The 10906-nt window shown below is 38.6% G+C and overlaps 1 protein-coding gene across 1 annotated transcript in view; it reads right to left on the bottom strand.

Moving 5' to 3' along the window:
- Fgd4 (FYVE, RhoGEF and PH domain containing 4) overlaps nucleotides 1-10906 on the bottom strand; it is a 188573-nt gene that overhangs the window by 20684 nt on the left and 156983 nt on the right. The window contains 3 exon segments of the mRNA XM_047548975.1: nucleotides 4050-4196; nucleotides 4520-4578; nucleotides 7218-7356. Of these exon segments, the coding sequence (XP_047404931.1) occupies nucleotides 4050-4196; nucleotides 4520-4578; nucleotides 7218-7356 (345 nt within the window).

Raw genomic sequence — 10906 nt, 5'->3', positions numbered from 1 at the left:
ATGTGAATACAGAGGATCTTAGCATTTGCCTTTTGTAGTTACTCTCAAAAGATGACAGACAGATATAAATATGTTTCTCTTTGCTTTTCATGCTTTCAGGATGACCTCCCTGAAACTTTTCCTTGGTGGGACTTCACATTATAAATTGTCAATAACTACATATTAATCTTAAAGAACTCAGATCATAATCTAATGCTGGTCAGTAAATACCTTCCGTTTTCACAAAGATGGAAGTAAGAGCTTTTATAGGATACAAAATATAACCTTATAGAGATCGGGTGCCATATCTATAAAAAACAAGGTACCTGGTCCTACTCCTTCTGTGAACCCTGCTCCTGTGGCAAAAGCCCCGACACTGCCACCAAGAGAATCACCTGTCTCTGGGTTTCCTCTCAAACTGAAAGAAGAAGTTGCAGCAGCCATAGCACCAACAATGACTTTTTCTTTGACTGTAGGAGATTTCTTCCTGTCCATAGCTCATAAGTTGTGAGCAGCAAAGTTCCGAGTGATGAGGCGGTAGAAGTCCTAGGCTGTGACAGAACCTTGAACCAAGTCTCAATCTTATTTTTTAAAAGGAGGTGGGGGGAGATTTCCCCATTTCATCTCTAATGTACAAGTATTTCTAACCTCTTACAATATGTTTCTTTCACTGAAATAACTCAATTTCATGTTCTCACCAGTGATAATTTCATTGAAGTTTATTTTAGAAGGAAATAGAATAATACTGTTGGAGGAAATTTACAGTGACTGATCTGTATTTAAAGTTTAAATAAGTTAAGGAAAAAAATTACCTACCAAGCTATAAGAAATAAGGAATAGAATGACTATAAAAGGCCAAGGATAAAAACTCTGGGGTCTTTCTGGAAAATTTAGTGATTCTTACTTTAAAACCTTCAGATCCCAGATAAGATGATTTTATTGTGTGTGTTTAACATTTTTTATTGGTTCTTTTTACTTACACACAGCAGTAGAATCATTTTTTAAAAAATATTTTTTAGTTGTAAATAGACATTTATTTTACTTACTTATTTTTATGTGGTGCTGAGAACTGAACCCAGTGCCTCACACATGCTAGGCAAATGCTCTACCACTGAGCCCCAGTCCCAGCCCCTAGAATTCATTTTGACATAATTGTACAAAGCATGGAATGTATCTTATTCTCTTTAGGACTCCATTCTAATGGAGGTACAAGATGGTGGGATTCACTATGGTGTATTCATGTAAGTACACAGGAAAATTATTTCAATTCATTCCACTGGCTTTCCATTTCTTATCCCCCCTCCCTCCCCTTAATTCCCTTTTGTCTAATCTTCTGAGTATCTGTTCTTCCCCAGCCCCTCTTATTGTGAATTAGCTTCCACCTATCAGCAGTGATTTAGTTAAGAGAGTATGCTACATCAACATAAAGAAGTGAAAATCTAGTATGGAGGCAAGCAGAAACAGAGATGAGTGGGGAGCATTTGAATATGGAATCAGATTCTAAACATAATTTGACTTTCCAGCCAAATTTAATATCTTGTAGTAGGGAATCAAAAGCTTGCCTTCATTTTCTCACTAGCAAGAAAAGGAAAGGAAAATGCTACTTCTGAAGTTTCTACTTATAGAAGAACAAGATGTTCCTTGTGAATAAACATGATAAGTACAGTCTCAGAGAGTGGATTAAATGAATGAACCTACACTGTACAGGATTCTAGAATGGTCTTCAGAACACATGGTTTCCTAAAATTCCCACCATGCCAATTCGCGCTCTTGGGAGGTATGTTTGATAGCTGATAGGAACTGGAACAAGATGGGTCTTTTCCTCAGCTGCTAACTGCCATCCATATTCCCAGAAGGCTCCTGCCATCTCTCTTCCAAATAGCAGCTTAATTTGGCTTTGCATCAAGATCTTCAACCTCAAACTATTTCCAGAATAATTCTGAAATGTGTCTAACCAATTGCCTTGGTTAATGAGGAAGAAGAGAAAGGACTTATAATGTAAAACAAAGCAGACACTGACTTCTGGGGGATTTTTTGCCCAAAAAAAGTATATTAGGTTGTCTTTTATTCTATGTTGTTGATGTCTGGACATCTTTATGCCTTGCTGATACTAAAGGGACTGACCCTCCCAGGTGACCCAATTCCTAGAGACTGTCCAGGACTCACATGTGAGCACATCTTCTGTATGGAAGCAAACACCCTCAGCCACCTGTTTTGTCAAGCCGAGCCCTGAGTTCCCTGCCCAAATCACCCCAAAGCCAGGTAGATAGCAGTCCCTATGTCCAAGAGCCCACCGCAGTTCACACTTACCCATCCCAAGCCTTTTACTGTCTTGCCATTGTCTCCTGTGAAAGCCACAAAGGTTCCTGCCCACCTTTCTGCTTATGCCCTCTGCCTCTCCACTGCTGACCCCTCCCCATGGTAGGAACAGCCCCCTGCTGGAATTTGTCTTTTCAATGATAATCATCTCTTTACCCCTCCTGAATAATAATACTTAGGTCTATTTATTTCTCCTTATCCCCTGGGAAAGGTAGTCTACTTCTCTCTAGCTCAAATAAGGATTTTGTAGTCAGATAATATTCATTCATTTAAAAAATTGAGATAGAATTCATATTCCATAAAATTTACCTTTTTAAAAAATGGTTTTTAAGATAGTAGCAAGCCAACACTAATTCTGGAACTCTAAAATGAAGCCTTGTGCCCATTTCTCCTTCCCACTAACTTTAGGCAACCACCAACTATATTTTATATAATTAATGAATTTGCCAATTCTGGACATTTTACATAAACAGAATTAGAGTATGTGGTCTTTTGTGACTGATTTCTTTCACTTGACAGTTTTCAAGCTTCATTCATGTAGTATATTATCAGTACAATTCTTTTTATTGACATAAAATAGAGTAGTCCATTGCATGGATATACCACATTTCATCCATCACTGATGAACACTGAGGTTGCTTACAGTTTTGGCTCAGATGAATAATGCCTATGGACACGGATAAGCTTTTGTGTGGACATGTGTTTGCAATTTCCTTGAGTTAAACAGACTTGCTGTGGAACAGCTGGGTCACATGGTAACCAAATGTTCTTTTTAAAAAATGACTGAGAGATACTGAACATTCCTCTTCATGACAGTTAGTTCCTATAAAGTTTCTTTTCAAAGAAGGCTGGAAGCAGTGGATAGAAACTTCTTAGACCTAAGGACAACGCTGAAATGAATGCCTGGCAGCAGAAAAGTCTGCCTTGGCAGTCTCTTTACCAATGTATCTTTGTTCTTTGCCTTTAATAACAATCATAATAAAGCTATTTACTAAGCAGTTATTCAGTGTTTGCTTGCTCTTTATCAATGCTAGCCATTATGATCCTTATCTTATTAGATATAGAAAAGAATTAGAATTCATTAAGGAAACAAAAAAATAATAATAATAATGGCCTGGAGGGCCCAGGAAGACTAGGATATTTGAGATAAGCCCCAGACTGTCATTTCCAGAAAGTGAAGGAAGGGACAAGGACTGACTACAGTGAAAAGGAACTTTGTAGCATTCGCACACTTTTCCCATAGGTACTTTAGACACAAGCCTTTCAATCTTGCCCATACAGTTTGTTTTAACCTAGAATGATTATAAAAGTGATTACAGAGGATTAGGAGAACTATTGTCATAAAATAGTATGGCAACAAAATAACCAGGAAATGGTGCCCATTAGCCTGTTGAAAATGAAAGGAAACAAGCAGAGGAGGATTTCAGAAAGTATACCATAATCCCACCTACACACTATTGGCATAATCACAGAAAGGCTAAATTGTCTTCAGTTTGTACTACTGAAGTAAATTATACCCATAAAGGACACCCAAAAATATTTGAATTTCAGTTACGCAGAATGTTCCCTTATCCCAACTCCTAACAGTATTGACTAAACCAGATCAGAAGTAATTATTTAGGGGAGCAAGCACATAAGCATCGTACTTTTCCAAGATGTAAATGACAACTTTTATTTTTTTTGTAAATTCTTCTTCTTCTTCTTTTTGGGTAAATTATTCTTATGTAACTTGCCAGCACTAGAATACTCACTAAGAAAAGGTAGCGTTCTTGTGCTGATGTGTTCCGTGCAGCTAGCTTGAGGATCTGTCCTTCTTTTATTAGCTCATTGGAAGGGTTTACAATGTCTTCTTCTTCTCCCAACATTTCATAAATCTCTAAGAGTTTCTTTAGGTTCTCCTAGGAAATTAAAACAAAATACAGCAAGATCAAATACACAAAGTGTCAATTAAGTGACTTAAATAATACCATGACCTTAACTAAAATCTGCATAATTTAGAAGGGATTGGGAGTGAACGTATTTTTTGGTATAAAAATGCATCCTTAAATTGAAACCTGCGAGAACAGGGGAGAGGGTTACTCCGGGAAAAATGAGACATTTTGCAAAAGCTTTCTTTTGTTTACCTCTATCTGTTCACTTTGGTCCAAACCTACAGATAGTGTTAGACTGTTATGACAATTATCTAACCATAAAGTTCCTGTCTCCTCTAAAAACCACTTACCATTTTTCTTATTGCACTATTAGAATGGCTTGCTGCTGTAGATATAATTTCAAGTGATTCTAAATGGGAAAAAAAGAAAAGTAAATAAATATGCTTTGTCTTTCCTGGGCTACTAGATAATTGAATAATTTACATACTTAAATAAGAAATCTGAGATCAAAGACACAATGAAAGTAGCAGCAATTTCCACTTATAAACTGGGTACCTTCAAAATTTATTTGTAAGCAGATTATCTGAACTCAAAAGGTATTTCCTTATGTAAGTCATGTACAATGATTAGGCTCACAGGTATATTGAATTCATATAGACCATGAAAGTCAATAAGCATTTATAGTGTACACTAACTAGGTTCAAGGTACTTTGTCAGGAGCTTTCATACACACAGTAGGCTCTCTTTATTTATTTTTTTGCTACAGTCTGAAAATATTACATGGAAAATTCTAGAAATTAAACAATAAGTTTTATTACAATACACTATTATAATTGGTATATTTTACAATTTGTTAATCTCTTGCTATATTTAATTTATAAGCTAAATTTAAACATAGATATGTAGGTATAAGGGTTTAAACCCAGTACTGAACCCTGCAGAGAGGACTATCTATCATTTCAGGCTTCCTTGGAACATCTTAGAAGGTATTCCTCTGCAGGTAAGGGAGGACTAATATAATCAATTCTTACATTCTTTTTTTTTTTTTCCAATTCTTACATTCTTAACCAACCTTAAACAATAAATATATTTGCTCCCTTTGGCAGATGAAAGAAATGAGGAAGTAATGTGGCTTGGCTAAGGTCATACATCTCTGAGGTTATAGGGCCAGATCTGAAACTGGGTCTTCTGACTCAAAGTTCTATAACATTTCAACACAAAGTATTTTACTAGTTTCATGAACACGAAACAAAACCAAACTTTCTTTGGAAAAATATTCACAGTTCTAACCTAGGTCAGATGAAAGGGAATCGCCTAGAGTCAGTATTATTTCTGGGGCGGGTGGTAGTGAGAAAGGGGAATGGAATGGGAACTCTCTGATATGGACATTGTGGGAGCTCCAGGGCTGCTAATGAAGACCTGTGAAAGCTGAGGGCCTGCCGGATCAACCCCAGGGAATACTCTTCAATCCTAAGCGATGTCCTGTTTTCTTCCCTTCTTTTCTGTCTTGTGAATGCTGGTCTGCTCAATTCTGTTACCGCAGCAACCCCGCCTCCCTCTGGACTACATTTTCTGTCTTCTTTGCTTGGCTGAACAGAATGCACTTTTGTTACTTCCCTTTCCACTTTTAGTCCTTCTTCTATGATTTCCTTAGAATTTTATTGTAACTATCAATGCAAAGCCAAAAATGATTAATGAAATGCCCTACTATGTCCCACAACTTTCTTGGTTTGGACTTGTGTATCTTAGGGGAAGGCAGTCTTGGAATACAGAAGATACTGCATTTTTATTTACATGTGTGAGGGCTGTCCAGATTTGGGCAATTCTGTACACCTGATAAAAGGATCCAGGATAGAGACAGTCAAAGATGGAGTGGGACCAATGCTCAAGAGATGAGTTCCTCTGAGAGCAGGCAATTCCACCTCCAATCCACCACTGGCCCTGCCACTGGGACCCAGCACTCAGACATGATAGGTGGAAAATGGGGTGGGGCACAGTTCCCAGGGAGTAGTGGGCTGAGAGAAGATGGTGAGCCAAAATCATGCTAAACTATAGAAGGGCAAAAGGAAAGGGAAGTTTCAGAGGTTACTTGGATGGTGGGAGGAACACATCAGAGGCAGTTTGGATTCAAGAAAAGACTCAGGCTCCAGAACTAAAGATGTTTTATGTTCCTCTTCTCTCATACCATGGTCCACTTACAATAGAAGGCAAGAAATTAGAAGGGGAAATAGTGGTAGTTAAGACTGTACACGAGTATTGTTAGTGCTTGCTGAATATCAAGGCATTTCTATTTCTCAAACTTTCACTCATCTCTTAACAGTTGAATGATTTTTAAACCTGTGCCAGAGGGCTGGGGGTGTGGCTCAGTGTAAGAGCATGTGCTCAGCATGTGATTCGCAAGGTCCCAAGTTCAATCCCCTGCACTGACGTACAAAAACACACATACACAGAAACAGTGCAAGAAGCCTGAAGCATTAGTGCAATTCATGAGTCTTTTTAAAAACCTTCATTTTAATCAAATGAAAAAAATCAAAAAACAACCAAAAGAATTGCGATAAAGTTTTCTTGAAGAAAAAGTTAATAGACAATAAAAACACCATTTCCAGTTATATCTAGGGTAGGTGAGGCCAACACTGCTTAGGTTATTTTTACATATTAAATGTCGTCTTGGTATTCTTGGTATGCATCAACCTATCTAATTAAACTGCAGCACTTGTAATTTCAAGTGGCTGTGTTCTTCCTGTGAGATGGTAATTGTGTATTGCTATTCCGGATGTCTCTAAGACTATAGTTTTATGTTTCACAGTTAGTGATTAAAGTGAATCCAGAGTGGTAAATGTGATTTGCATTGCTTTAAACTTGTGATTTAGGCTCAAAAGTGGCTTGCCTAATGGAGATGTTGATAATTTCCAGTGAGACTGTTTTCTGACAGCAATATTGGACTACAGTAGCTAGCTGTGAGATGCATCTCACTTGGGAACCACAAGTCTGCTTGACCACTTGAGTATCTGATAATGGAGGACAAAAAAAAATTTTTAAAGCATTTACTTTTTGCATCATTCCAGTCCGGGGAATCAGGGGGCAATTTCCTTAGGTAGTCCTTAAGGAGCATCTCATACCGAGGAATCCGCTGAACAGGTTCCAGCATGTGATGCTGCAAAGTTAAGCTCCCACAGATCTTCTGTTTCTGTTTTTAAAGAAACATTTAAAAATTAGGTTAGGCAGTCTAAAAACTCACTATAATAACTTCCATCAACTATATTAGATATATTTAGGGTTTTGTTTTGTTTTGTTTTGTTTTGTTTTGGTGGTGCTAAGAATCAAACCCAGGGCCTTGTACATGCTGGGCAAGTGCTTTACCACTGAACCACATCCTCAGTCCCCTGGGTTGCTTTTAAAAGTGCAGATTTATGAACCCCCATCTATGAAATCACAATTTTAGAGGAAAGAAGCTAGAGAATATGCATTTTAAAACACCCCATATTCTTTTTTTTCAGTGCTGGAGATTGAACCCATGGCCTTGTGCTTGAGAGACAAATGCTCTACCAACTGAGCTATACCCCCAGCCCTCACCCCATATTCTTATAACATTAAAGTCTAATGACCACTAATCTAGTGTAAGAACAGAAAGGAAAAAAAAAAAAAAAAAAGCAAGCAGAATTTTAAGCCAGAGAATTCCAGCTAGCTGGCAACCACTTCAATTAGTCACTACTAGGGTTTGTTAAGTCACATTATTAAGTCATTCTACAATTATTTTCAAAAGATGCACCTGAATAATGAGATTCACTAACCACAAGCACAAGACATGCCTTTGGACTTAGCAGAAACTATTTCATAAATTTCATAATGAGGCTATTATAAATGTCATTTCCTTTGAGGAAAAAAGAAGACTCTAAATAGGAGAATGACAAGATCTGGCATCTTGCTATCTGTTGGAACATTTTAATTTTTCATTAGGTCAAGGTGTTCTTCGAAGAAACACCCATTAAAATACTTAACTTTTACATGATCAAGGCATTGCAGGATAAGAAAGCTGTATTAAGACATGGTGTTGCATGCAAAGCAAACAACTAACTGAAAGCCTCACAGGGAAGGGGGCATTTAGTACCACCTCTGAGTGCAGGCTTTGGTGGGGAGGAAAGTGAGGAAGACCAGTTCAGGAAGAGACCCTGTGCAAGGCAGTGGTACACGAAACATCTTCAGTAAAAGGGAGCAGTTGGTTTTTTGTTTTTTTAAATAAGCATGAGAAATTAGGGAATGAGGAAGAAAAGGCAATATAAGCTAATACTGTCAGGACTTTCAGAGTTTAGATGTGCTTCATCTGATGCAGACTTTTGCACATGGTACTGATGTCATTAAATCTGATTACCATACTTCAGTATGGCTTTAGGGGGATGTGGGGAAACCAGTTTGGAAGTTGATGTTGCAGACAAGGAAGAAAGTTAATCAGGACCCCAAATTGGCATGGAACCTGAGGGAGTAATAGCTTCCTTACAAGACATTAATTTTATAAGTTTAATTATCTCATTTGATTTCCCCTAACAGACCTATATTGCTACACCTTTATCTCTAGGAAAATATTAATGATGCCAAAAGTTTTACAAGAAGAAACTATAGCTCAGAGAAATTAGGAGAGTTTTCTAAGGTCAAATGGTTAAAAGTCACAGACTGAACTGTAAAGGAGGCTTATTGCCAGATGACTACTCTTTCCATTGCCATGTCATTTCTTTATATTTGGAGAAGACAGACATGCAAAGGCAGAATTTAAAGTGTGATCAAACAACAATAACTACCATCTTTAGTAATTACTATGCAACAAGCACTGTGCTAAGCACCTTGAATGCACTATCTCATAGGCAAATGAACACACACAGAATGAGGAAAAATGACAGGTCAAAGAGGAGGCCAAACTGTCAAGCTCTGGTGAAGGAGAGAACAGTGGTGTCATCAAATCCAATCACCTGTCAGGGTATAAAAAGTCAGATGGAAAAAAGTGCTTGGGAGCTAACAATGGACAGGACCTTCACGTAGAATTGTACAAGCACACGGCCATTCAAAACTAGAGGCTGGGAGAGAGGACTAGACTAAGGCGTGCAGAAGCATGCTGTCACTGAGGGTGTGAAGATAGACTGTGGAAGGTGACCCTTGGGCTCTGCCCACCTTTCAGCACTGCAAGGCGGCCTAGTGAGAGATTCAAAGACGCTAATGTTCAGAGAGGTCAATGAGTGTTTAATCATGAGAAAAGATGCTGATAAAAGGAGCAAATGGGAAGCAGCAGGACTTCCAAGTGAGTGAGGAGACTGGCAAATCCTCCCTATTAAAAGCAATTACCACGCTGCAAAAAAAAAAAAAAAAAAAATTGACAACCATTTCAGCATTTTTAGAAGTTGCTCAAAGGCATACAACAACCTGAAAAGCATTTATGCCTTAACAACGTTGAACTTTAAGAATGAATAGTGAGAATCTGTGGCATTTGAGCCTGGGGCTGCTCCTGCCCTCCCAACTCCATCCATATGTACGTTTAGCCAGGGCAGTACAGTCTGTGAGGCCCAGCAGCTTCCGTGCTGAGGTGCGGAACGTTCAATATGGAGTGGCGCACAGTGCACATGCCCAGCAGCTTGGTCAGTAGAACTGACCAAGGATCTCCAGGGGGTGGAATGGAGGGGCCAGTGGCTCTACTAGCCAAAAGTCATAGTTTGGGATAGGCTAATCATATTCATATTTATTGAGAGAGAGCCCAAGCCGGGACACTCACCGAGGAAACCTGAGGCTTTGTAGACATGGATACAAAGTTTCAAAGAGCTTGGTGGACTTGAAAATGACTCAATCTTTAAATGGGTCCCCTTATTCACAACCAGGCCCCAAAAGAGAATAGAACCTTGCTGACTCCAGGTAATCAAACACCTCTGTCCAAGAGTGGCTTTAACCCTAAGTATCACAGAGTTATGGGCAACTCCTAGAAAGCCAGTCTCACGAACACAGACTTCGTCACAAACAGCTTGAATGCAGACATCAGGGACTGCAGGCAGAGGATAGATAAGTTTTATAGATTTTGTGTAAGTAACAAAACAAAGAAACAAACAAACAAAGTGATTACACCACTTTCAGTGGAGAAATCAAAACCCAGAGTTAGCGGCGCCCAGTGGTGCAAGTCTATAATCCCAGCAGCTGGGGAGGCTGAGACAGGAGGATCACAAGTTCAAAGCCAGCCTCAGCAAAAGTGAGATGCTAACCAACTCAGTGAGACCCTGTCTCTAAATAAAATACAAAATAGGGCTGGGGATATGACTCAGTGGCTGAGTGCTCCTGAGTTCAATCCCCAGCACCTCCCACCAAAAAACACCCAGAGTTGATATGATCATGGGTTGTCTGAAATATCCAACATTCAGGAAACAAAAAACAAAGACATAGTAAAGTGTGACCTATAAAGAGAGAAAAAGGAAACCAACAGAAATTGTCTGAGTACCATTAGAGGTTAGATGTGGCAGACAGAGTCTTCAAATGTATGTTCAAGGAAATTAAATATGTTTGAAGAATTCAACTAAAGTATGAAAATAACAATTTTCAAGGAGGAGTTAGACATAGTTAAAAAGAGAGAAGAACCAAATGGAAATTCTGGAGTTAAAAAGTGTAACAATTGGACTGGGGATATAGCTCAGTTGGTAATATGCTTGCCTCGTAGGCACAAGGTCCTGGGTTCAATCTCCAGCACTGCTAAAAACAAAACAAACAAACAA

The sequence above is a fragment of the Sciurus carolinensis genome, chromosome 4, assembly GCF_902686445.1.
Source record: "Sciurus carolinensis chromosome 4, mSciCar1.2, whole genome shotgun sequence".
In the NCBI taxonomy this organism is placed as follows: domain Eukaryota; kingdom Metazoa; phylum Chordata; class Mammalia; order Rodentia; family Sciuridae; genus Sciurus; species Sciurus carolinensis.
This window is presented reverse-complemented; position numbering and strand designations above follow the sequence as displayed.